The sequence below is a fragment of the Falco biarmicus genome, chromosome 7 (assembly GCF_023638135.1).
Source record: "Falco biarmicus isolate bFalBia1 chromosome 7, bFalBia1.pri, whole genome shotgun sequence".
Taxonomy (NCBI): Eukaryota; Metazoa; Chordata; class Aves; order Falconiformes; family Falconidae; genus Falco; species Falco biarmicus.
This window is the reverse complement of record NC_079294.1, coordinates 3,062,875-3,090,118: the sequence shown is the minus strand read 5'-3', so window position 1 is coordinate 3,090,118 and position 27,244 is coordinate 3,062,875. Positions and strand designations below refer to the sequence as shown.

Sequence of the window (27,244 nt, the reverse complement as noted above, 5' to 3'; positions counted from 1 at the left end):
TTTAGGTATCCATTTGTGTTTACCCACAAATACATGCTTTTTAATACATACATCTATAAATATATAGAATAAAATATTTAATCTAAAATCCAGGAAGACATGAATAACTTCCTTGCTGTTACGGATGTTCCAGGTGATGCAGATGAAACTGCATATAGTTGCATTGATTGCACAGAAAGGAAACTTCTCCAAAACTTCAGCACAGGTTGTGCTAGATGGTCTTGTAGACAAGGTTGGTGATGTGAAATGTGGGAGTAATGCAAAAGAAGCCATGACGGCAATAGCAGAGGCATGCCAGTTACCATGGACTGCTGAGCAGGTGAGTGAGCAGCAAAGGTATTCTTCTAGTAAATTAAATTGGAAGTATTATGTGGGGTGTTCTTTTAGTCTGAGGAGTAAGTCCTAAATCTTTGATTTTTCTGTTGCCTGAAAGTTCATTGTTTGCTCTCAGACATCTCCAAAGGCAGAACTTAAACAGAAGTTCCCCCCAAAAGGGAAATAACAAGTAGTAAATTAGTATTTTGCTGATATACTGCCAAAGCAGGTATATGTCCATAATAATGGTATCTGTGGCTGCCTTTAAGTACTACAGGAGCTTCTGGTTTGCTTCAGTTGCAATTGTGTTCTGCTACAGTGGTACAACAAACTTTCCTTGTACACCCCAGCTGTTTGTTTATTTGCAATGCCCTGTGTTTTTTGCAAGTGTCTTCACTTCTTTATTACAGTCCTTTGTCACCTGGTTTCCCAGTAATAACTTACACTTACCTTTCTTCTATTCCAGGTTGTGGCTATGGCTTTCTCTCAAAAGAATCCTAAAAACCAGTCAGAAACTTTGAACTGGCTTTCAAATGCAATTAAAGAGTTTGGCTTTTCTGGGTATGTCTTTTAAGTAAATTGCTGAGAGAAACTTGCGTGAATGTTTCTAATCTAGGACTAATTGTCAAATTGGTCTGAAGAGGATGACAGCAAGTTCATCTGAACTAATGTTCATTGAACTCTGGAGCTACCTCTGTGAGGTGCTCTTCTAGCTCTGCATGTGTAAATGAAAGTATCTGGCATTACTAATAAGATGCTACTACACTACTAGATGCTTTATTCATTGCTTGGCCTTCTCTGAAGAGCATTTTTCTTAAAATTTATGTCTGTTGCTTTCCTTCTACTTGGGTACACCTGCACCCAGGGGATCACTGTATTTTGTGGTTTAAAAAACCAAACCCTGAAGCCTACAAAAGAGCACATACCAGCATGCTTATTGCTCTCCTTCAGAAAGAATTTGAGGCTGATAACAGGATGAAGTTTTAGCTGGCGTAATAGTCATTACAGCGTCTTGTGCTGTGAGGGTAAGAAATGGATTCTCCATCAGAACCAGGTGTAGCATTCCTTAATTTTCAAACGCCAGTCTCTTAACTGAATGTGGACAAGCATAGTAATGCAGTTTACTCTTGAGAACAAAATTTCTAAGCAGTGAAGACTTCAAATATTAATTTATTTGGTTACTTGGGCAGTTACTATGCCTGTCCAAGTTGTTTTGCAGCTATTGAGTGGATAGTAACATCAATTAAGTCTGGAAAATGAGCTCTCCTCTTCAGTAAATTCCCTAAAAAGTGTGTGTTTTCCATCAGGGTGATCTGTGTGTAGATTGGATACTGGAACAGCAGCATTTGAGGCTGTACAAAGGAAGCTTCTGTGATTATCTGTTTTCTATTGAATTCAGTGGTAGTATAGAAGATTCAGTGATCTAAACCTGCCTTTCTTTCTCTTGGAAATTTCTTTGTGACATTTGTGTCTCTTTCTGGAAGATACTGAGACAGACTTAACAAAAAAACCCAACCAAACCCTCACCTTTATTATGTAGCCATGCTTCAGGTACTTCAAATTATTCTAGACTCATCCCTCAGGGTCCTAGCAATTGTGTGGGTGATGTAGTTTAAGAAACTTTCTGGGGGAAATAATAGCAGTCTTTGATATTAATTACTTTGTTTACTGTATTGCTTTTCATAGCAGGCTATTCCCCAAACCGATCTCTTACAGCAGTTATTTAAATAGCTACTACCTTCTATAGTATTTCGTAAGTGCAAATATCTTCTTGTAAAGTAGTTGTATGAATCTGTTCTCAGCGCGTTTTTTTTCTGTAGTGTATTATGATGATTTTGTTTCTTGTTGGTGCTTCCTGTGTTGTATTTTACTTACAGGGGATATCTTTCTCTTCCCCCTCCCCCCTCCCCCCCTCCCCCCCCCCCCCCCCCCAGACTGAATGTCAAAGCTTTCATCAGTAACGTGAAGACCGCTCTTGCTGCAACTAACCCGGTGAGTAAATTGATAATTCTAATCCTGAATTATTATCAGTCCTTAAATTTGAAGACTGAATGCTTCTATCCTCTTTCTGGCAGGCTGTAAGAACTTCTGCCATTACGTTGCTGGGAGTCATGTATCTTTATGTGGGACCTCCTTTGCGAATGTTTTTTGAGGATGAGAAGCCAGCCCTTCTCTCCCAGATAGATGCGGAATTTGAAAAGGTATGAGGTGTAGCTGTCTTACTACTAAGTATCATTAAACTACTTGGAAACTTCAGTACCTGGAATCTGTACTAACGCTGTGGTCTAGCCTGTGTTTTTCTAAATGGATCAGATTTTTTTTTTTAAGATGGCTCACTGAAGCAGCTGCAAACTCGTTATGTTTAGCGATGTCAATAGTCACTTTTCTGATGACAAACTTCAAAAGTTTCTGGTTTTGTCGGAATAGCATAATGTTTTAGAAGTGCATTTATACCATGCAAGTGTTTTTATTTTTACTGTCAAATGAAAAACTGTAAAATAGCTGTTTCTGATTTTTGTGTTTCTTGCAGATGCAAGGGCAGACAGCACCAGCCCCGACTCGTGGCATTTCCAGGCATAGTGTAGGGGGTGGGGATGATGGTGAGGAAGAGGAACAGGAGGATGTTGGAAACGATGTTGTGGATCTCTTGCCAAGAACAGATATTAGGTACGTTTGAATTCTACAACCTGAAGACATAATTTCACTGCAATTCAAAACTTTGTGTTTATAAGTGCTTTCTAAGCAGGGATCTGTGGTGTTAAGGCACTGAAATACTAAAAGACACATAACTTAAAAAAAACGGGCTTTTAACCTTTTTTCTCTTATAGTGATAAGATCACAGCTGAACTAGTGTCTAAGATTGGGGACAAAACCTGGAAGGTCAGGAAGGAAGGTCTAGATGAAGTGACAAGCATAATAAATGATGCTAAGTTCATACAGCCAAACATAGGAGAACTTCCAGCTGCCTTGAAGAGTCGTCTCAATGACTCCAATAAAATCTTGGTATGTTATTCAAAATCCTGTTTCAGCTGTTTCCAGCTTAGAACTTAGGACAAACTATTTATGATTATGGAACCTTGCTTATTACTCAGTCTGTTACAATATCATGAAATCAACAGTTGGAAAACTGTAAACTCTGTATTTCTGGATAATGTATTTGCTGCTTTTTGTAAATACTTGGTTTTCTTTGCTTTGTATTTAAAAAAAAAAAAACCTTCAAAAAAGGGGAAAATCTACCTCTAGTTTGAATGTAATATAATAAATCTTAACCAAAAAGAAGTTTAAATAATACTCTGCTTGTGAGAAAAGTGAAGTGTCCCTTGTTTGAAGATATTTTTAGTTGAGCTTTAATTTGCTCAGAATATAGAAGTAACTTTATCTTTGTGATGGATTTGAAGTCTGGAGCGGGTATCATTGAGTAGGCATTCTACAGTAAAAGCCTAAGTGTACAGCAGTGTTACTTTTCCCCATGTGAGTTGGAGCTTTGCACAACTCGTTGTAACTGTACTTAATTTAAATCCTTTTTGTTTATGTGCAGGTGCAGCAAACACTGAGCATTCTTCAGCAGCTAGCAACAGCAATGGGCCCCAATATCAAACAGCATGTGAAAAATTTGGGCATTCCTGTCATCACAGTCCTAGGAGACAGTAAGGTAGGACACTCGTCACGATCTCTTTCTTTTATGCCACTCGCTGTCTGAGCTATGTCTGTTTGGACTTGCTGTTGGGAGATGGATAGTAGTTCAAAGTGAATAAATAAATAAAGTTACTTGTAGAACTCCTGTTCTTTTATCATGTCAGTGTGGGTTCCAGTGTACGTTGTTGTCTTTGTGTCACAGTGTAGGAGACCTTCGAATCGTAGGTAGAAATGGGACACTCGCAACTGACAGTGAAGTTTGTGTAATGTCCGTGTTGACCTCATTGAGATGCTACGCAAAATCTAAGCTGGGACCATGGGAAAGGGTTGTCTGAAGCAGTGGGGAAAGGAGGCTTGGGAAGATGCCAGTGTTTTGTGCCAGAAGTCACAGGCAATTATCAGAGTTTCCGATGTGTCTACTCTGTGAGTAGGAAAAAGAGCAGAAACTGGATCTACCTGTCCCAAGCAATGGAAGGACTAGGACAAGTCCTAGGGCTAGAGAAAAACTTAGTTCAAATGTTTCTCTTAAAGGGTCTTTAAACACGTAAAATCTCAGTTCTTTAGTTGTATTCTTCTCTTATTCATCTTGAGGAAACAGCAAGCTCCATTTACTTCCAAGTGCATGGTTTAAGGATAAGACCAACTGTGATTTATCTTTTACTGTTAGTAAAATGCATAATACTGGGCTACTTGTAAGCACTATGATGCTGACAGAGGACTGTACGCTCATTCAGACATTAAGAGTAGTCACTTTTTTGAGGTACTGCAAGTTTTACCCAGTTTATTCAGTTGCTAGGGTTTCTGAAGATGAAGAGGGATCATTTTTGGGCCCTGCTTTGAAATATTAATAGTGGCCCCCCCGAGTAGTTGAGGAAAATCAACAGCTTGCACCATGAGGGAAGACAAATTAAATTTGGGTGGTGGGAGCCAAGGCCACTTCAGAGAGGCTGATGATCTATGTACCTGCAGCACGTGATTTGTTTCTTTTCCTCAATGAGATTAAAGATGGACAAGTTACTTGCAAGGACACTCCCTTCTTGTTTAGATACATGCCTGGATGTTACCTTTTGCTTTTAAAACTGATTCATGCTAAAGCTAAATGAGTCTTAAATGATCTGCTTGCCTCAGACTCAGCCTACAGGGGAGTGTCATGTGTATGGAGTCATGTCAGTACTGCTCATCTTCTGAAGAACCATGGTTGTTAAGTATTCAATCTGCTTTCTTGTAACTTCACGTAGCTGCTTCAAAAAAGGGTGCCGTTGTAAATTTTGCTTGGAAAAAAACACTAAAGGTGGAAACTGGTAGGAGTTCGAGGGCTCCCCTCTTCCTGACTTGACTTTAGCTCGTGTCTGTCCTAAATAAGGGTGCCCTAATAACAGGCTGCATAACCCACTTGCCTTGATTTATGAATGTGTGAAGTCTATTTCAAGCATTACGTAAATAACTAAGCTTATTCTTTAGCTTGTTTGAGAGTTAGGAAACTCCCAAAATTCTCATCAATGAATGGTAGCAGGTACAAAGTGCTTTTTAAGATATCCTTTGTCCTTCTTCATTGAACTTTATTTTTAAAAAATGATGGTAGATAAGAATAGTGTCTGATTCAGTGATTTCTGATACCATCACTAAAACTTAATTCTTCTGAATCTTAGACTTCTCAAGCAGTGAATAAAAATAAAGATTTCAAAGCCTGTGATGTAGAAGCTTTCTCCTTTCATGGAAAGGATGAATCAGTTGCCTCTTCTGTTGTAATCTTCTGACCCCTCTTTAGAATTATTCTTCTTAAATCTTGTTCTTGATACAGAATAACGTTCGTGCTGCTGCACTAGCAACTGTGAATGCCTGGGCTGAACAAACTGGGATGAAAGAGTGGTTGGAAGGGGAAGACCTGTCTGAGGAGCTCAAAAAAGAAAATCCTTTTCTAAGACAAGAGGTAGGCTTCTGTTAAGTAAATTTCTCCTTACATGTGCCTAATCAAAATAACCTTACCTGCTGTGGACTATGTTTATCTATGCAGTCTGAAATGACACAATGCTACCATTGTGTGAGTAAACAAGTAATTGTGTGCTCATACTGAAACCTCAGAAAGCCAGTAACAAGTTTTATTCCCGCCTGATAGCTGTCATTCAGATTTTGAAGCCTCCTAAATGAAACTATTGTCTGTTCTGATCAGCGCTTTAAGAGCTAGTGTGCTTTCCCTCAAATTAACCACGTGGTAAGGAAGACCAGAACTGAAGTGGAGACATTAATGTGTTTGAGGCCAATAAAGTGCAGCTGAAATTCTGCTGTTACTTTCAAAAGGAAGAAATAGCCCTTGCAGTCTTAAGACACCATGCTCAGAGTTTTAAGGTAGCTGCGTATTAATGTACTGTACTCAGTATTTATTTTTTTTTTAAATGGACATGACAGTTGATGTTTAAGAATACTTGTCTGAACAAAGGTTGGGGTGGTGGGGTTTTTTCCTACCTGCGTAGTGGTATGTGAAGGACTACTATTCAGGTTCTTGTGGCCTGACACAGCACTATGAGCACTTCTTCAAAAACTTGTATTTTAAACTTTCTTTCAGCTTCTTGGTTGGCTGGCTGAGAAGCTGCCAACCCTCCGTTCTGTTCCTTCTGATCTGCTCTTATGTGTGCCTCACCTGTACTCCTGCCTTGAAGATCGAAATGGGGATGTGCGTAAAAAAGCACAGGATGCCCTGCCATTCTTTATGATGCATCTTGGCTTTGAAAAGATGGCAAAAGCTACCAGCAAGCTGAAGGTATTTCTGTTCCTAAGAATAAGTAATGTGACCTTGAATGAGTGGATATTAACAAGTCACATTCACAATCTCGTGATATGCTGTCTTGAGTCATTTAAGTTTGTCTGCATTGAATGTTCTCAGAGGGGCTGGAAATAGTATCAGGAGGCTGTGATTTAGAGCTCTCTGCTTCAGAAGGACTGCTGTCACCACAGGTTTATTGCTCTGGGAGCTTGACACTCATTCACTCTGCTTTTCTTCTGAAGAAATCTACCTGCACGTAGTTTCCATACCGGTTGCTGTCTGGCTGTATGCCTTTGAACACGTGCTTTAATATGACTTCTAGCAATTTGGTGTATCTTATGGACCCTTTGAGTGCTGAATCTCTATTAAGGCACTTCGTTAATGTCAGAGGACTACTCACTCGGAACAGATTGCTGGCTCACTTGTTTCCTATAGGTCTCGCAGAAGAAGCTTAATGCAAAAGTGGTTTATTTCAGAACAGAAATAGCTGAAAATATTGATGACTTGAGATAAATGTCCTGAAAGATGCTAAATGGATTAGCTTGTTTCAAACTACTGTAACTTTCCTCATGTGTGGCACGTATTAGTAATGACTATCACTAGTCTTTCCAAATTTATAAAATACTTTTCCTTCTTCTGTTCTGTAGCCAACTTCCAAAGACCAGGTACTGGCCATGCTTGAGAAAGCCAAAGTTAACATGCCAGCCAAACCAGCCCCTGCTAAACCATCTTCCAGAGTGGTAGGGGGAGCAGCTTCAGCCAAATTCCAACCTGCATCAGGTAACCTCTCATGTTCTGGGAAATGACTGAGGAAAGGGTAGGTTTTGAAACTTCTTGACATGCCAGAGGAAGAAATATACTTAGCAGGGTGTGAGGAATTCAGTATAGTTACTGTTACAGATGGCTGTGTCATCTAGTGAGTTCTGTTTGTGGTTCAGGTCTGACTTGAAGTTGAGTCAACTTCCAGTGTAGGAGGGTTTTTCCTTTCCACACGACCATCTGTCAGCTGCTCTTTGAAAATAGCTACTTGGTGTTGAAGCTAACACCCATGGACTGGAGAGGGGTGGGTTTTTTGGTAATAATAATCTGATTTGAACCTAATATAATTTTTTTTTCTTCTCACGTTTAATTTTTTTCTGGGCTATTTCCTCAGTATAATTTACTGTGGGGCTACTACAATGCTTGTGCTGATACAAAAGAGAGGGTAATGGGTTTAGGGGACAAGTGATTTGAAGAAGCAGTCCTGTCTTATCTGTCTGCTGGTGCTAGCTTGTCTAGAGCTGTAGTTGCACCTAGTTTGAGCAGGCATTAGTCTGCACAGTATACATGTGTATACATTTTTCAGTTGTTGTGATAATGACAAATTTGCTAATGTTTATGACCTTAATTATGAAAACTTCGTATGCTAACATAGACTTTAAGGAACTTATTTTATGAGTCTAAAATCCTCAGACCTCTGTGTGATAAGCATATTTTATTCATGAACAGTTTTTCTTCTGTCCTAAGAATGGAAAACTGTACTAACCTAAAATGGGCTTGTTGGTAGTTTGAAATGGTCTATTGTTTCTCCAGTGCTTGCTGAAGATTTGGGGTCCAATACCATGGAATCCAAGCCTGATCCTAAAAAAGCCAAAGTAGGTGGAGCCTCCTCTAAAGCTAAGGTATGTTGGTTTGTTTTGTATAAAATGAGTTCTGTGAAGTTAATAGGTGTAGTTCGTTAATGCATTATTGGTAGTACAGCCCTTGCTAGGGACTGCTTTTACTGAGAATCTTTATGCTTGTCTGAGTTCTGAAATGACAGGTGTACCCATATCACTTACTTAATCACTACTTTTGTCATTACCTATTTAATTACTAAAGCCTGTGTTGTCAAAGATGAAGTCTTGTGAGCTGCTCAGGATGTTCTAAATCTGCTTGGCTTCCTTGATTTCGTGCTGTTGAGAATTCATTCTTACCATTGCAGTTCCAAGGTTATACTTTGAATGGTAATTTTGAACCCATGTATCAAGAAATTAATCTCTCCTTTACAGTATGAAGGGCAAAATGTTCTCAGTCACAAGTGCAAAAAGAGAATAAAGATGCTCTAAGTGCATAATAATCCAAACTGATTACATCTGAATTTGTGGTTAGGTTTTTTCCATTGATTTGTGTTACAGTATGGTTTTTGCTGATAACTTTCAAGTCTGTCCGATGTGTATAACCAGAAGAAAACCCCAAATTGTTCTACAGTCCCAGTGCCTCCATTGTCTAAAGTAGCACTGTAACAAGAATGTTTGATGTGGGTTCAGATTCATGGCAGGAATGAATGGAACAAACCTTGAAGGATTTGCCGAAGTCAGTGTATTCTTCTGTCAAAACTCTGAACCTTGAGTTAATGCCTTTGCTGTGAAAGCATTCAAAGGTTTAGAATGGTAACTCTTAGACGTAAGTAGCTGTCTAACAATAACAATAAAGCCTTTTCTGTGGCTTATTTACAGCAGTCAGGTGTTAATAGCGCTATGTCCAAGGGCAATACCAACCTGTCCAAAGGTAACACAAGCCTCAGCAAAGGCAGTACCAGTGTGACAAAGAGCAAATCTATCAAACGGGTACCACGTTGGATTTTAGTAGGGATGTGTGTGGGTGACTAGCACACTGGTTGAGAGTGGTGTCTTACTTCACAGGGTACTGCTGTGCACACTGTCATGGGTATTGCTTCCACAGCAGCAGAGCACATACTTTTAAAATTCTAATCAACGTCATTCTTCCAGCTTTTCTCTGGCTGTTGTACACATAGGCAGCATGAGGTTGGCTGGTATCTGATGCTTGCAGTTGCTGGGACTGAGGCATATACGCGTCTTGTGTTGCCTGTTAACATCTTGCTTTTTTCAGGGTGTACAGGGGAAGAAAGTGCTCAGCAAGCCTAATCTGAAGGAAGATGATGATAAATCAGGTCCTATTTTTATCATAGTCCCAAATGGGAAAGAACAGAGGATGAAGGATGAGAAAGGTCTGAAGGTGAGAAACATCTGTATGTATTCACAAGTTTTGAAGGAGTGTCATTTGTATGCATTCTTTTGTTTAACTTGGAATTAAACAACATGCTATGGCATGGAAGTGCTAGTCTCTGTCTATCCCTTGGATTTATTATCTGGTTCTACAGTTGACTTCCACAGGCTGATATCTGGTTTGCTGTGGTGGTATTCTTCCAATTTACAAATTTTGTGCCTTTGTATACTCTGGTAAAAGCCAAAGGCCTTTTTACAACTTCCAAGAGATGGTCTTCAGTTGTGAAGTATCATCAAGGCCTCACTGAAAACAGTTGACTAATTTCAGAGTTCTAAGATCCGTTGTATTTAAGACACTTATATTGAACAGCCTGCTTATGAAGCTTGTCTTTTGTAGGGAAATTCTATTGCTTGAAACATGCATGTTAGTTGTAACTTGCTAGTAAATAGGCCTACCTATAGCTTAGAAACGACCGCTTCAAATGATAATAATTAAGATGGTGGCCTAAAGATAACCACTCCACTTAAAGAAAATTGTTCATGTAAGCCAAGGGGAGCAAACACCACTGAATTTTTCCCATTACTTGTTAAAAATGAGAAGACTTTGAAGACAGATTTTAAACCAGAATGAAGAGATGCAGTCTGTAAATTGTATTAGGAAGAAAAGATATTGCTTACTTTGAGTTCCAAATGCTGCCTTTTACAGGTGTTGAAGTGGAATTTCACTACTCCCCGTGATGAATATATTGAGCAGCTAAAAACTCAGATGTCCAGTTGTGTGGCCAAATGGCTACAGGATGAGATGTTTCACGCAGACTTTCAGCACCACAACAAAGCATTGGCTGTTATGATTGAGGTGAGTTTGGATCTGTGGTAGTAGGTGGCATTGTAGAGAATTCTTCTCTGCTATGAATGGTTTTGCTTGCATTGAAATAGAATAGGAATTTTCTGAAGAGTCAGGGGTCATTGTTCTGTGAAGTTGAAACCTTAACATATATATAGAAATAATTTTCAGAGGAATTATGAAGTTGGATGTTAATGTTGTTGGGAGAAGGGAAGATTTCCTCACCGGAGACTTCTCTTAGAATTTTGGGAAACTGTATAAGTTAAAAGTGAGTACCTACGATTCTAAGAATCAACCAATAAATGTAGACCATCTTACCAAGCATAACTTTCCCTTATAATCTGTTCTTTTCTTGAACAGTGTGTTTTCCTTTTGCACAACCTCCTTTATTTTACTTTATTTTTTTATTTTTTTCTTCAAGCACTTGGAGAGTGAAAAAGATGGAGTCATCAGCTGTCTGGATCTGATCTTAAAATGGCTTACCCTGCGGTTCTTTGATACAAACACAAGTGTTTTAATGAAAGCACTTGAGTACCTCAAATTGCTTTTCAGTTTGCTGAGTCAAGAAGAGTATCACCTTACTGAAAACGAAGCTTCCTCTTTCATCCCTTATCTTATCCTAAAGGTACAGTTCATTGTACAGAAACTAGCCTTAATTTTCACAAAGAATATAGCCAGATACTATGAAACGCTTTAATATGTTCATTCCAAATATACTGTGAATGCTGTTAAATCCAGTGGGTGACTGATCGTAAGTGGTGTTCCCCAGGACTCCATACTGGGGTCAGTTGTATATGATATCTCTATCAGTGGTCTGGATGAGGGGAATCAAGTAAGTTTGCAGATAACTCCAAGGTGATGGGCAGTATTGATCTGCTGGAGGGTGTGAAGGGCTCTGCAGAGGGATCTGGACAGGCTCGATCGATGGGCTGAGGCCAGCTGTATGAGGGGAGCACGGCTCAGTGCAGGGTCCTGCATGTGGGATACAACAACCCCACACAGTGCTACAGGCTTGGGGCAGAGCGGCTGGAAAGCTGCCTGGGGGGAAAGGACCTGGGGGGTGGTTGACAGCTGGGTGAACGTGAGCTGGCAGCGTGCCCGGGTGGCCCAGGAGGCCAGCAGTGCCCCGGTTGGTGTCCCACACGGCGTGGCCAGCGGGGCCGGGGCAGTGCCCGTCCCCCTGCGCTCGGCACGGGTGAGGCCACCCCTCGAGCCCTGGGCTCAGCTCTGGGCCCCTCACGGCCAGAGGGACACTGAGGGGCTGGAGCGTGTCCAGAGCCGGGCGGGGGCTGGGGGGGCTCAGCCTGGAGAGGAGGGGGCTGGGGGGGGCTGGCCGCTCCCTGCAGCTGCCTGAAAGGAGGTTGTAGCAAGATGGGGTTTGGCCTCTTCTCCAAGGTAGAAAGCAATAGGACAGGGGTCCTCAAACTTTTTAACCAGGGGGCCGGCGCGCGGATGAAATGGCAGGCAGTCATCTGCGGCTGCTTGGTTTCCCCCCCAACCCCCAGCCGGGGGAGTTCTGTAAATACCGGGTGCTGGATTGAGGACACTGGGGGGCTGTATCTGGCCTGTGGGCTGTAGTTTGAGGACCCCTGCAACAAGACTAGAGGAAATGGCTTCATGTTGCACTGGGGAAGTTTAGATTGGGTAAGAGGGACAATTCCTTCACAGGAAGGGTGGTCAGGCACTGGGCCAGGCTGTCCAGGGAGGCGGTGGAATCGCCATCCCTGGAGAAGATGCGTAAATGTAGCACCTGGGGACATGGCGCACTTATTAGCGTTAGGTGAGCCACTGGACTTGATGATCTTAAAGGTCTTTTCCAACCTAAATGATTCTATGATCTATATTGCATATTTGCCTTTAAAATCCATTTACCAGAAAGGATTTTGCATTGACAATAATTCTGGCTTTCCTAATTTTTTTAGACTGATCTTACAGTATCATGAGAATGTTTAAAATATTCTGTATGTCTTTCCGTTGTTGTTTTGTTTTTTTTAAAACCTTTTCCACTAGGTAGGAGAACCAAAAGATGTCATCCGTAAGGATGTACGTGCCATTCTGAATAGGATGTGTCTCATCTATCCAGCCAGCAAGATGTTCACTTTTGTCATGGAGGGGACAAAATCCAAAAACTCAAAACAGCGTGCAGGTGGGAAATGGCATGATGAACTGAGCGATTACAAAGTACTTGAAATTGGTTTGGGTTGCATCTTGAAAAATCCAGCGTAATAACATTTGGTGGATTGTGAGATTTACCCCTGTATAGCATTTAATGCAAATGCTTAAGTGTTTAAAGGATCGTATTTTAAAGCAGTATCATCTTGTGTTTTATTGTCTTCCAAAGACAAGCAATCTATTAATTTGCAATCAGATTATGAGTTTCCCTTGAGTAGGCTTGTAGTCTCATTGAAAACAGTGCTGGGGAGAACAGTAACAGGGCTATTATCCAAGAGACAAAGAGAATTGGTCAAGAGTTTGGAAATAAATGTCTCTACACTGTACGTCTATCTCAACTTTATTATAGAAATTAGTTGTGGCGTGGTGTTTGTAGTTCAAACTACTCCCTAATCACCTTGAAAATATCTTATCCTGATACAGCCAGAGTGTTGAATGATGTATGTAATACAGCATTGCAAGCTCTCAACTGTCTAAACTACTTAGATGTGAAGTTAACTGTAACATTGCTCATATGTGGTAATGGGAAATATTTGAAGGGTATAGGGATGACTGACAGCTTTTAGATGCTATCTGCATGAAGTATTCTGAACCTGTAGTTTACTATTCTATCCCATCTATCACCTGGTGTATATCAATCATCGGTATAGTGATTGACACTTCTCTGCAGTGAATGTTCAAGGTGTGCAAGCAACGCAGAAAACTGAGAGGGCTCTCTTGCCAGCAGCTTTAAACCCGAATGTGTACGTGTCATTTTCTTCCTTTAGAATGCCTGGAAGAGCTTGGATGTCTGGTTGAATCCTATGGCATGAATGTATGCCAGCCAACTCCAGGGAAAGCCTTAAAAGAAATGGCAACTCATATTGGTGATAGGGACAATACTGTGCGCAATGCTGCCCTGAACACCATTGTGACTGTCTACAATGTTCATGGCGACCAAGTGTTCAAGCTCATTGGAAATGTGAGTGTAAAAGGAAATAAGATTATTTTTTTTTAACTCCCCCACACACCCCACACACCCCAAATCCTTACACTGTTGTAGGGGATTAACACTGTAGTGCGTGTGATTGGTCACGGTACACCTTGCTGTTGGCATCAAGAGCATTTTGTAATGTTGGAAATAACTTGCTATGCCATAGATACTCTAAAAGTTAGTTGGTTAATTCCTGATTGTGGGGTATATAACCTGGGTGTTCATGAATGAAAAACTAAACTGGAAGAAATGAGTAAAAACCAGACTTTCATGGCAATTAAATTGTTTATAAAGAGTAACTTGCTCTTATAATCGACTGTACAAGTAACATTTGTGACTCAGGATGGTATTTGGGTAACTTATTTGGCTGAGAAAGGCTAGTTGTTGGGGCTCCATGGAATACTCTTGGCTTTTTTTTTAATGCCCATCTCCATGCACTGCTTTGCAGCTGAAGTCTGGTTCACTTTGTTGTATTGCATTTAGTGCTGAAGGTCTCTGTCAGTATGTTGTTGCTTTGTATTGCTGCTGTTTTGTTCTCTGGAAATCATACTTAGCAGTGTCATCTAAAATGCAGTAAAAGTTAAAGGTGGCAGAAGTTGGCTTCTAGTCTCCAGCAGTGGAAAGGTAGTTTGCTGTGTTGTCTACAATTATTGTGCATAACCATTAAGTATACTGAATTCTTACTTGAATCGAGAGCTGTTAGGCTGTTTTTTCATGTTCTGTTCTCTGAACTTGTGGTCTTGGTAATGTTTCTAGCAGCGCTTAAACCGATTGGAATATGATGGATATGTTAATGCCTTTATGAATTTTGCGTTGTGTTATATGCCATCATGCATATGCTGCATAAAAAGCTATTGAATCGGTATTTTAAGGAGTGTGATGAACAGGGAAGCAAGGCTGCCTTTATTTTTCTTTTATTTTTTTTCCTTCCCCTTCTTTTCCAGCTTCCTGAATGTTGAAATTTAATGTGACTCTTATTTTCTCTGGTAATCATCTCCATGAGAATTAATGTTGCGTTCTCGTTAGCATTTTAGATGCCCATCTTATTGGAAGTATTGTTCAGTGCAATCTGCTGCTGTGTTGCCTAGTCCATTTGCTTTTGGATTTTCAAGGTTAAATAGAACTGTAGCACCTGAACCATTCAGTTTCTTCTAATCATGGCTTTCTGAGCTTTGGTATGCTCCATCTAGTCCCAAAACATGATTTTTCAGGAAGGTTTCCAAATCATAGGGGTACTGTAGAGTACTTCCCACACAACTGTCATGGCTACTTCTGCTCAAATATAGTTCCTGGTTATGTTCACTGCTGTAGGAAAGCAGATAAATATGATTCTTTTCACTGCCATGACTTGGAGTGTTGGGTTGGCTTACCCTGAGTTCAGGTTCAGCTGTGAGTACACTGAAGGGGTCAGCTGTTAGAAGGACTCTGGCTTCTGTGGCAGCATCCTTACTGTTAAAACATTGCCTGGGCTCCTAGTAGGGGCTATGGAAAGGTAGGGGGTGGGGATTTTTTGTTTGGTTGGGGTTTTTGCAGCAATGCAAGCAACACATGGGAACACGTGATCGTAGCATAGTTTGAATTCAAGTTTACTTGTTTCTTGGAAATAATGTGGGCTAGAAATAGCTGTAGTCAGTATTACAGCTTGTCAGTATGGGTTAATTAGCTCCTGAAGGAGCCACCTGGCAGTCCAGAGTGGCCCTATTAGTTTGCTGCTAGACGGTGGTACTGACAGCTCCTACCCTTGGTATTGAGGAACTTTGGTCTGCAGTAATAAGTAGTATACCTCCTGTAGGTGACCAAGATTTCTAAAATCCATACAACTCATTGAGTGAAAGCATTGTGTGTTACAGCTTTCTGAGAAAGACATGAGTATGCTGGAGGAAAGAATAAAACGGTCGGCCAAGAGACCGTCTGCTGCTCCAGTGAGACAGGCAGAGGAGAAACCTCAGCGTACTCAAAACATCAGTGCTAACGCTAGCATGCTGCGGAAGGGACCGGCTGAGGACATGTCCTCCAAACTCAAGTATGTAATGATACATTATGGTCTGTAGCCTGCTTAATGTATGTGCTAATATCATGTCTGGCAATGTTGTTTTAGTTTCTATCATCATCTTTGCATGTTGTAAAAATTGGCCGAATAATGTAAAACAAAATGTCTGAAACTTTTTTTTGTCTTGTCTGTCTTGAAATCTCTCTAAATGGTCTTGTGCCTTTTTTCACTGCTTCTCCATGGACAGAATTATGTATCGCACTTATAGGATGTAAGTACTGCCCACTAACTCCTTGGTAGCAAGGCTCTTGTATCTTTCAATTTCTATCCTAGTCATCCCTTCCTGGGAGTGACAGGTTTATCATGGCCAGTTCTAGGTTATTTACAGGTCTCTGACTTAAAAGAAACGAAAAATATAGGTTTCTGCCAAGGTGACAATAGATCACACTGCAGGGGGACATGGCACTTCCATGTTAAACAACTGTTAGAAATATTGGGAGAACTTCCTATGTGTTACACTACACTTGGTGTTGATTGGACCCTGTTCTTAACTTGTAAGGGCAGACATATAGCGCAGAACTGGATGAGCACGTGTGAATTCTAGAGCCTGGGCCAACAGTACCAGCAACAAAAAGCTCAAAACTGTATTCCTTGCCACCTGCTCATTATCTTGGAATAAAAGTCCCTGTTGAGAACTACGTATTACAACATTTCCTTGAAAAATCTTAATACGCAGCACAAGTCATGTGGGATGCTAGGAGTCCTCGGTTCAGATGAGCTTGCAAGGTTGCTATGCACTTATGCATCAATTAAAAAACAAAAAAGGAAAAAAAAAAAGCCCCCTCAATGTTACATTCCATTAATACCACTTAAACTGTGCTAAGCATCTCTCAGAATGAACCTAACACAGATGGAGGGGGTCTGGTGGTGGGTTTATATGAAAAACTAGGAAGGCAAGTAATTAGCAGCTGCTTTTCTGACCTACAAAAGCTTGTTTCACTAATGGCTAGGGGAGAGGCAAAGGGGATTATTAGAACTTCATAATCCATGCTATTCTATTATGAGAGCTCTAGGGCTACCAGTGGATGCTAGTGCTAGTGCTCTTTCCTGTTGCATAGATATAACAAAGACCTCTCTCCTGGTTTCTATAGCCAAAATCGCAACATGAGCAGTCACTCGGAGACAACACATGCAGTTCCACGGGAATTTCAGCTGGATCTTGATGAAATTGAAAATGACAACAGTACTGTCAGATGTGAGATGCCAGCACTTGTACAGCACAAACTAGATGACATCTTTGAGCCTGTCTTGATTCCTGAGCCCAAGTGAGTCTAGTTTTAACCCCTAAGTGAAACCAGCAGGGCTACTCAAACTGCTTTGAGAAGCTGAATTGACCATGCTAGTGTCTACATTCAGACTTGTTTAAATGAGAAGATAGTGTCTGCTAATTGGAAGAGAGATTTCAAAGTAATGGCTTGTTGTACTGTTCTGGAATCTGGGGAGGAGTTATTTCTAATGAAAAACCTGAGTTTTGCTTAGGTGGTTTTATAATAGAAGGATCTTGAGTTCGTAAATGCATCACCAGCATCTTTACAAGTAGTGCAACAGACGTGTTGAAAGGAATGATTCCTTCCTTGAGTATTCTCGGTGACAAATGAAATCCTTTTCCCTTGTCTCTAAACCTTCATTGAAATATAGCAGTTCAGTGTAATTTAGAGCTATCTTTTCAAAGAGTAACAAATGTCGTTTTCTTCAACTGTTTAGAATCCGTGCTGTGTCCCCACACTTTGATGACATGCACAGTAACACAGCTTCTACCATCAACTTTGTCATTTCCCAAGTAGCCAGTGGTGATATAAATACAAGCGTCCAGGCTCTGGCACAGGTAAGCCAATTAAGGTGGCAGCTAATCACACTGCACTAAACTATTTGTTTGCGAGGGTGATGAGTTGCACTGTGGTGGAGCAATCATGTCGGGTGACGTGGACTCTGCTCAGGATCTCCCTGGTGACAAAACTAAGTGCACAGGGGCCATCTGACTCGCTTTAGCAATCGAAATTCCACTTGAATTATTTAGAATAATAAACTCCACACAGAAGCGCTAAGGGGAAAAAAAGTGTGTGTTTTTGGTTTTTGTCAAATAGCTGTGCTGTAAGTTTGAAAAAGCCAGTGAGACATAACTTTTAAATGTAAATTCAAAAATCTTCAGCAAAAGAATTGTCATGCCTCGTAGGTTTTACATGTTTCTAGGTTGGCTTTAACTACTTAGAAGTATTTTATCCAGAAGATTTCATGAAGCTGTTAATTCTAGTATCCGTGATGTGGTATTTCACGTTTTGTGATTTTGTGTACAGGATAGGCTTGCAGTTCTCTTAAAAGATCGATAATTGGTTATATTGGGGTTAGCAATAGAAGTCTGTGGCTTCTGATTTCAAGTGAAAGCTTAGAGTACAAGTGCCTTGCCAAATGGACTGGTCAGGACAAGACCTTTCCTGTGGGAAAGTTTTAAATGAGTTGTTTTTACTGTTTGCATTATGTTGACTTAACTTGGATGTTTTGTTCTTAAATCTTAGATTGATGAGGTTCTCAGACAGGAAGACAAAGCAGAAGCTATGTCTGGCCACATTGACCAATTCCTAATCGCTACATTTATGCAGCTTCGGCTAATCTACAATACACACATGGCAGATGAGAAGCTAGACAAAGATGAGATAGTCAAACTTTACAGCTGTATTATTGGGAGCATGATCTCGGTAAGGATTTGACCTAAAAGTTAAGGTGAAGAGCAGGTAATTTTTGTGCAGAAATTGCAGGAGAACGGAATGTCTGTCCTGTACCTAGGTTAGCTTGCTATTGAGTCTTACTTACAAAAGTTTGTTGCTAATGGTCTGTTCAGTGTGCCTCTTGAGAGGGACTGGGGAGGCGAAGAAAGTCTCTTTATTGCTTCTACAGAATACAGCCACTTTAACACTTTTGCTAAGCTCTGTTTTAGTATTCCTTACCTTTTGAGTGCTGAGTTGGCAGCCTAAGTATTTTCCAAAGTCACCCAATAGAAATAATTTCCTTCCTATTTGAATTTTTATTGTTTAATGTTGGGGGGAGTGTGTGGGGGGGGAATGTCAGATGGTTTGACAGTGTTTTCTAGAGAAATCCCTGTGGTAAAGCATTGTGCGCGGGAAAACTGTTTTCGATTTGTAGCCGTTTCGATAGTACTGTAATACTGTTTTCGATTTGTAGCTATTTCAGATAGAGAGTCTGGCTCGAGAGGCCTCCACTGGTGTGCTGAAGGACCTGATGCACGGTCTTATTACATTAATGCTGGATTCTCGGGTTGAAGACCTTGAGGAGGGTGAGCAGGTCATCCGATCAGTCAACCTCTTGGTAGTGAAAGTTCTGGAAAAGTCTGACCAGACCAACATCTTGAGGTATAGAATAAAAATTGTGCAGTTGCTGCTTCTCTTCTGTTCTTGTGTGTTCCTCAACAGCTGAGTTTTAATTATTCTGTAAGCAAAGAATGATGCCTGTAGAATCCATTTGTTTGAGTAACGATTATAAAATTATTCCTTCTAGTGCTCTGCTTGTTTTGCTCCAAGATAGTCTGCTAGCAACAGCCAGCTCTCCTAAGTTTTCAGAACTTGTCATGAAGGTGAGCCTGTAGTAGAAGTTTTGAACTCGCTTGTTTATCTGAAACAACTTAGCTGAAAGAACATATATATTAATATATCAGTGACCGTAAGGTGAAAGATTTCTTATAATTCTTTCAATAATAATCTTATAATTATATGTTACATGTAGTGACTTTCATGTATGTTAGGAGGGAGCCTAACACCTGCTAATAGTTTAGAGGCTTGTGTATACTAGTACAGACTCTATATAGTAGTGTGCAGTCACCTCTGGGCTTACTTGCTTAGGCGCAGCACCGTGCTGTAGATTCAAACAATCCCTGGCTGGAGCTGGCTTGTGTTTTGTCATCCCTAAGGACAGAGTGAACATGCAAATGTCTGTATTTGAAGCATGTGTGTGTTCTTTTTTTATAATATGACAGCCTTTTGTAACTGACATGATTTAAAGACAACTTGGACATTCTTAATGGGGCTAAACTAAAGAACTTGGGCTGTGTGTGGGTGTACACATAACTTATGTGTTATCTGCTGGAATTCCTTCATGCGAAACATTTGGTCTCCTGTTACTGGTAGAGAAGTCAGCACTACTTTTATGCATCAGCTCTAAAGGAGGATCTGGATACGTTACAGCTAGTTAGAGAGAAAAAGTATGTACCAGTGCAAATATAGCTTGAGCAGACAGGCATGGTGCGTGTCTGTATGTGGTAGCAGAGTGAAATGGTTCGAGGATAGTTTTGCATAATTTCACTTTATGTAATTAAATGCTTCTTCCCTGAGTTGAGTTGCTTTAAGTCAGCCTCTCGTTCCAGTGTCTCTGGAGAATGGTGCGTCTTCTTCCAGAAACCATTAATAGCATCAATCTGGATCGTATTCTGTTGGATATCCACATTTTCATGAAAGTCTTTCCCAAAGAGAAGCTGAAGCAGTGCAAGAGTGAGTTTCCTATAAGGACACTGAAGACTCTTCTTCACACCCTGTGCAAGCTGAAAGGCCCCAAGGTCAGAGCAGCCACTAGTCACATACTTTTTAAATTGGATGTTCATTCAGTCTCTAAAGCTTTTCCTTTTTAAAAAAAAATGTTCCCTTTTTCCTTCTGTTAGATCTTAGACCATTTAACAATGATAGACAACAAAAATGAATCTGAGCTGGAGGCTCACCTGTGCAGGGTAATGAAACACTCCATGGACCAGACTGGAAACAAAGCTGATAAGGATACAGAAAAAGGGGCTTCTCGCATAGTAAGTAATGTAAATGTGTTAGTAGGGAGAGGGAATGTAAGGCAGTTTATTTAAGGAACAAGCTCAATTTTGTGATTGTGGAATACGAAGTAGTAATTGCCTTTCCAGCATGCAACTAAACTAATACTGGAAATATTCTTTTAGTTTCACTTCTATTTATGGCTGCAAGTTCCCATAACAGCGGAAACAGTATTTCTGTTACCACCTGAATATTCTGTGCCTGTCCTAGGATGAAATATTCTGCAGGACATTCAGGCGTGCAACATAGGTTTTATACTGCCTGATCCTGCATTTGACCTACTAAAAGTTACCCATACCCAGAACGGGTTTTAAACACTGACTTCTCAGGAAGGGTCCTACAAGCTTATTCTTGTTCTGTGTAAACAGTGGCAATGTAAAACCCCTAATTGCTTCAAGGTTTTATTCATCCTGAAAGCTCAGTATCCAGCTAGCGGATCTTGAGGACATTGTGGGTTTGACTAGCTTCCTGTCATTTTTATTCACTTTGGGTTTGATGTCTCCATTTATTTAGGAGGAAAAGGCTTCGAAGGCCAAAGTTAACGATATTTTGGCAGAAATATTTAAGAAAATTGGCTCCAAGGAGAACACTAAGGAGGTAAGTGCTCCCTTCCTGCAAGGAAGAGGACATGATATATTAAAATGGTGTATGCAGCAGTCATGGTAACACACAGGAACTCTTCCCTCCCAGGGTCTGGCAGAGCTGTATGAATACAAAAAGAAATACTCTGATGCAGACATTGAGCCCTTCCTGAAAAACTCCTCGCAGTTCTTCCAGAGCTATGTGGAAAGGGGCCTCCGGCTGATAGAAACAGAACGGGAGGGGAAGGGACGCATTGCTGCTTCTACAGGTACATGTTATATCTCTGCTTCTCATAAATCATTTTTCCTGTAAGGAGAGCAGTTACAGGTCCCCTGGTAGACGCTAATATTTGCAGATGTTTATGGATTTCCAAAGTGAGTCACGTTATTTTCTTGGCACTTGTATTGCTTCATGAGGTACCATTTGTAGGGACTAGACATTTTTTGTTCACAAAAAAGATGTTACAACCATTGTCACACTAAATATAGAAAATGTGAAAGGCTTTGTAAACAAATGGTTCAAATTAATCTCCTGTAGTGCGGATTGAATATCAGCTCTGTGCTTCATGTGTCTGGTATGAGGGGTTGTTTCTGCAAAGTACACAGCTCGTTTACAACCCAGCAGCTGCCAGGTTCTCCTTTTACCTTTTGGTTACTGAAATGGTGCAGGAGGTTTTTTGGTAGTATCGTTTACTGTTGAATTAAAAGGTTTATTTTAAATAACTTGAACTGTTTCTATAACAGTCTTTGTAATGACCCCTTTCCAATAAATCAGTTTTTTAATTGGATAAGTTACTGTAAACCACTCTAGTTCGTTAGCGAGACTTTTCATTGTAGATGAGCATAAATGAGTATTTAATGCAGTATTAGGGAGGGAAGGTGACAAATGATTAGATGACAAGAAAAACTGAAACAGTCAAGCAAAGCTACCTTTTAACTTTCATTTCTCTTAAGTTTCACAGTGTCCTGTGACACTAGCTTTTTCTCCTACTGCTGTTCCTTCTCCTATCCCTGTATTGTAACTTACTACAGGAAGATGATGTAAGGCTTTTTTCAGAACCTCCTAAATGTGTCTAACTAGGTAGGACAGGAAATTACAATTTTCATCCTAAAAGTGTGTACAACCAAAAAATGTTAGTTCAACAGAGATTTCAAAACAGAATTTATCTGCCTGAACTTTGTCTCTTTTTTTCCTCCTCCCTAACTGTAACAGTTAAGTTGGATATAATAAAGGATATTGTTCCATCTTGCAGCCGTGCTTCATTTAGACTAAATTATAAATGCTTTGAGTGTTAATTCTTAATTCTCCTTTTATCTATGTTAAATACTCTTGCAGTAAACTAGTGAAAACAAATCCCTGTCCCCACTAAGTCTTAGAACTTGGTGTTCATTTCAGAATGGAGAGGGTTTTTTCATAGTGTAAAAGCCTTTCCTAGGCTTTAAAAACATCGCTACATGCCTTCAGAAATCACAATTTCCAATTGAATCGGAAGAAGCAACAGCTTTGTTACCCAAATGAGAGGTAAAGAGGGGTGAGAACCAGTGGCCCAGAAGTACTACTAAACTTGGAAAAAAATACAGAAGATTCCAAATATTTCCTATCCTGCCAGTTGCTGAGTTCCATCTGTTGGACATCATGGTTACTGCTGAACCCCATCAGCACCTTCCTCTTCCCCCCACCTCGCACTGTCATCTTCAGCTGTCAGCCTCAGCACTACTTCTTGAGCTGCTCTGCTGCCACTTCTTAAATGGCTCAGTTTCTTTTCTTGTTTTTTAATTGTCACTCTTGCAAGGAAATGAAAGGGCTGATATGACTACGCTAGCAAATGGAAATAGCTTGGTAATTTATAGGTTGGCTGATTCTTCATCCATTGCATCTTATTTCAAGGAACTGACCAAAAGGCTTACACTTTTTTGATGTGTTTAAATGTTTTTACTTCTTCCCCCCCCCCTTCCTCTCATCTTTCAGGAATTTCTCCTCAAATGGAAGGAACATGTGTTCCTGCTTCTACCCACACTGTATCTTCATCTATAGGAAACACAAATGGGGAGGAAGTGGGGCCTTCAGTTTACTTGGAAAGATTAAAAATCCTCAGGCAGCGTTGTGGCCTTGACAACGCAAAGGTATTGTACTTGACAACACTTGGAACCCCCAAGCACTTCATTTGCACTTTCTAAGAATTCAAGTGATTGGGTTTTCTGTGCCAAAGGCACAGATTCCAGCTGGAATTGATGATTTTTCATTGTACTGCATGCTCTAGCTATTCACTGCATGTCACCGTGCCTGGTATGGATGGCTTTAAACTCATTACTCAGCCAAGTAGCCTTACGTTTCAGTCTGCTCAGTTTGCAGCGCTGCTGTACATGCAGGTTGTTTCTACAGCCTTGTGGTTTAGTATCTTCCTTTGTCGCCTAGTTGAGTCTCAGAAAGGTTCAAATAACTATTGTTCTCTAAACTTTAACATATATTGACCTCTGAGTTGAATGATGTGGAAATTGTAGATCTTTATTCTCTGAAACAACCACAAGAGCTAAATGAAGACTTAATGTTTTGCTTTATGTATTTTGGCTGTGTGGATACTGAGGCACAGAAATGCTGAATGAGCTTAGTATTGGAAACCTGTGGGCTGAAATTTTTAGCAATTTGGTGATACGCGTTAGGAATCTAGTGCCCATTACTGAAGTTCACACTTGGCCACATGAGAAGTGATGTTCACTCTAGGCAGTCATCCAGGCATGTCGCTGTTTTAATCTCTTAACAAAAACTTGCCTGCCGGCTCGCAGCTCTGAGGAGGGCAGATGTTTCCTAGATGATAGTAACAAGGTAATTAACACAGACTGAAGTATCAGTTGGTAAAAGAACAATGAATTGATGTTTTAAGTCTTTGGCAAGGTGGATCTTGCCAATCAGTCCAAGTTTCCTTTTCTCATTTTTCCAGAAAACTCATTGGCTGTTGATGCTGCACGCAGGCATGGACTTTTCTCTTGTGGTGTTAGAATTTAGACTGTCCAAGACTGCTGCAGGCCATCTCAGTAAAACCTGGTCTGCTGTGAATTTTTGGTCTTTAAAGACTAGTTCCTTCGTGTCCCTACTGCCATCTAGCTAAACTACTTAAATGATAGGAATTGAGTATTGTAGTTGGCTTTGCATGGTCCCGACTTTGATGGCAACTGACTGTCACTGCAGATTACCTGTGTTGTATTGCTCCTTCCCTTTCCTCTGTTCTTAGTGTTTCCTGTGAAGATGAAAAGCCATTGATTATGGTTTGTACTTCTTACATGGCTTTTGCCGCTGTCTTAACACTTCACTTTCCTCCCCTGTAGCAGGAAGACAGACCACCTCTTACGTCTCTGCTCTCTAAACCAGCACTCCCTACAGTTGCATCTTCTACAGATATGCTTCACAGTAAGCTCTCCCAGCTCCGTGAATCACGGGAGCAATACCAACATCTGGACCTGGACTCCAATCAGACTCATTCCTCTGGCATTGGAACTACCCTGGCTTCACCCTCTTCTGCAGCAGCTAATATTGATGACTTGAAAAAAAGATTGGAGAGAATAAAAAGCAGTCGCAAATAGGGGTGCGAGACAGCATCACTGTTGCTTGGGCTGTCTTCAGCTTTAGTTTACTAAACTAGAAGTCTTCATAGTTAAATGGCCTCATTTAGGCCTAATGTATACAAACTGGTTTATGTATAATACAGTGGATTTTGGGGGGTTGAGTCATTGTGGCACAAGTATTTGTACATACTTTGCTTCTCAGTGAGCATCTCTTTGACAATAGAAGGCTGTCTGTGTATTAGTTTTAGTGTACAGACCTGTAAACAACCATCCTCTTGTTCAGACTAGTTTCTCATAACTTGGGGTTTTTTTTAATTTGTAAAATTGTCTTTAAGATCTTTTCCTAGTTCTTAACTCTTAGAAGATCTCTAGTGATACCGCTTTTAATTTTGTGAATTCTTCTCCATGTAATCCTTGAACTGTTGATTCTGTATGGACACATGGCATGAAGTAACTAATTTAAGTGTCTTTTGTAAATAAAGTTTGCATTAACTATACCAGCCTCTGTAGGAACAGCAGTGACTGCTGGTTAGAGAGGTCACTCTCTATTCCTGAATGTTAGTGACTGGGCATCTAGAAACTGAACTAAGCTATTCTTGACATGAACCTTGGGGTTTGGGTATATTGTAAGGAAGATGAGTGAATATATACTATCTGTGGGTGCAATCCTGAGACTTTGCACTCTTCCTTCTATGAGCAGTAGTGTATTTTTCATATAGTTGTTTTTTTGTTTTGGAATACGTTTCTGTAACTTGAGAGTAAGTTGAGAATATTTAGTTTGCTGAAATGCTTATTTTACGTTATCTAGTCTTTGTAATGCCTTTACCCAGATTAAGCATAGTCGCATTGGTGTACAAATGCTTTCTTTGAGGGGGCCTGCTGCTGTTGATACAGAATAGATTAGCAGTGATGTACAGTCAGTGGACTCGTTTATCCTGAGCTCATTTGGTTAAGCAGTCTTCCTTGTGCAGGCAGACCTCACCACCACATTCTTTTTGCTCTTGAACATCTGAAGTCAGCAAACTCTGCTAATTTGTATAACTAAGACACCTGGTAGTGCTAGTCTGGGAAAGCTGTAGCCACTGCTTTTTGTGCAAGAATGTCTTCTGGTTAGCCTTTTTCAGACGCTGTAAGTATGAAGATGAAGACATACACTGTGTAGCCTTTCTAGCCCTTTCATCTCTGGGTAGGTGAAGCGTTTTCACCTTACTACTGCACTTCCATGTGAGAGCTGGTTGTGAAGCATAAATTGCACATCTGTTCTGTAGCTAGAACAGTTATTGAAGAGTTGGACAGGCAGGCTTAAAATAGCACACTTCTGCTCTAGATTTCAATCTGTTCCACGTAAGTGCTGCTTTTGTTGTTCGCTCTGTGGGCCAGCAGTCTCTGCATTAGGGCCATTACCAAAACTATCTTGCCTGATTACAGTAAAAATGTGGCTTTCAATTAGTACCTGTACAGCAGATCTATGCCAGAGCTTCTGCAAATTGGCTGAAACCTTCCTTTTACAGGGCCCCTAGGCTGGGTTGCAGTTGATACAGTACTGCTTGGTGCTTATGGTGAGTTTGTACGCTGTGATAGCAGGTGAGTTGCGAGCGTTCTCCATCCTGTGTTAATTGACATGATGCCGTTCATTGCTCCACCGCCTTGATACGGTAGTCGAAGTCTCCTTTTCCTCACCTGAAGTGGGCATGCACTTTCTTATGGAACAGAGCTGTATGACAAGTGGAGGTTTGGCCCTCCTTGGTATGTGCTGAGGTTTTGTACATTTAAACTGGGGCTGTTTGTGAATAGTTTGTGTTGGCTGGCACTAGCGTTACTGCCGCTACCTCTCGATTACTAGCTGCTTTTCAAAACTTACTGACACTTAAATCAAGCCGTATGTTCCTTTACCATGTCCAGCAGATGTTCTGAAGAGCTGTTTGTTATTTAGCTCAGGATGTTAAAACAGCAATGCCTGCAAACCTGCATACAACTGTTCTTTAATTTTGAAGCTGGATTGAAGTGAAATACAGGAATAATTGAGTAGCAGAAGATAGAGTTGCTTACTATGAATGAGTTTTTGCCCTGTGTCTCTGTAGTGTTTGGTTGGACTCAATATCCTGGGAGTTCTGAACTAAAACTTGTGCACATAAATTAATAAAGCCTAATCTTTAGCCCAGACAATATTTAAATAACATTAAACTGAATTTTGAAAATGATTCCTCTGTATTGTTTGTAACAAGTCAGTATTAACAGTGACTTACTCCAGAAACTGTATGGTCCTCGTTCCTTTCTTAGAGGTTAGATAGCTCACAAATGGTATCTAACCTCACAAATGGTTAGATAGCAGTGAAAGGGTGAGGTTAAATTTTTAAATATTAGAAGGGCTAAACGTTTTCAGTGTCCAGCGACTGTGGTTACTGATGACTTTAAGCAGTTGTGGATCTTGAGCTCTCGAGCTTTCTTTCTTCAAATGTCTTTGAGAGGTGGTCGTTATGCTTTCTTTGGGCAATCAAATTGGGCTGTCTTCGGGTTGGTTCCCAAATGAGCCATTTTCAGGGA

The 27,244-nt window shown here is 40.5% G+C and overlaps 1 protein-coding gene and 1 non-coding gene across 3 annotated transcripts in view; both read left to right on the top strand.

Annotated features, from left to right (window-relative positions):
* The window catches only part of CKAP5 (cytoskeleton associated protein 5), a 54,276-nt gene extending 27,375 nt beyond the window's left edge, over positions 1-26,901 (top strand). For both annotated transcript variants that reach the window (XM_056347693.1, XM_056347695.1), the window contains 28 exons: positions 134-319; positions 782-876; positions 2,250-2,307; positions 2,391-2,516; positions 2,846-2,982; positions 3,144-3,318; positions 3,854-3,967; positions 5,753-5,881; positions 6,515-6,709; positions 7,360-7,492; positions 8,285-8,373; positions 9,584-9,709; positions 10,406-10,555; positions 10,965-11,168; positions 12,554-12,689; positions 13,483-13,676; positions 15,539-15,711; positions 16,830-17,003; positions 17,443-17,563; positions 18,252-18,431; positions 18,916-19,103; positions 19,249-19,324; positions 20,111-20,299; positions 20,402-20,539; positions 21,072-21,155; positions 21,249-21,408; positions 23,109-23,263; positions 24,464-26,901. In XM_056347693.1, coding sequence (XP_056203668.1) covers positions 134-319; positions 782-876; positions 2,250-2,307; positions 2,391-2,516; positions 2,846-2,982; positions 3,144-3,318; positions 3,854-3,967; positions 5,753-5,881; positions 6,515-6,709; positions 7,360-7,492; positions 8,285-8,373; positions 9,584-9,709; positions 10,406-10,555; positions 10,965-11,168; positions 12,554-12,689; positions 13,483-13,676; positions 15,539-15,711; positions 16,830-17,003; positions 17,443-17,563; positions 18,252-18,431; positions 18,916-19,103; positions 19,249-19,324; positions 20,111-20,299; positions 20,402-20,539; positions 21,072-21,155; positions 21,249-21,408; positions 23,109-23,263; positions 24,464-24,718 — 4,140 coding nt within the window. In that variant the 3' untranslated portion in view covers positions 24,719-26,901. The remainder of the gene's footprint in view (positions 1-133; positions 320-781; positions 877-2,249; positions 2,308-2,390; positions 2,517-2,845; positions 2,983-3,143; positions 3,319-3,853; positions 3,968-5,752; positions 5,882-6,514; positions 6,710-7,359; positions 7,493-8,284; positions 8,374-9,583; positions 9,710-10,405; positions 10,556-10,964; positions 11,169-12,553; positions 12,690-13,482; positions 13,677-15,538; positions 15,712-16,829; positions 17,004-17,442; positions 17,564-18,251; positions 18,432-18,915; positions 19,104-19,248; positions 19,325-20,110; positions 20,300-20,401; positions 20,540-21,071; positions 21,156-21,248; positions 21,409-23,108; positions 23,264-24,463) is intronic.
* On the top strand, positions 17,613-17,723 carry LOC130153321 (small nucleolar RNA SNORD67). Its single transcript, XR_008823325.1, has one exon. It is a non-coding gene; the product is annotated as a small nucleolar RNA SNORD67 (small nucleolar RNA).
* Positions 26,902-27,244: the final 343 nt, after the last annotated feature.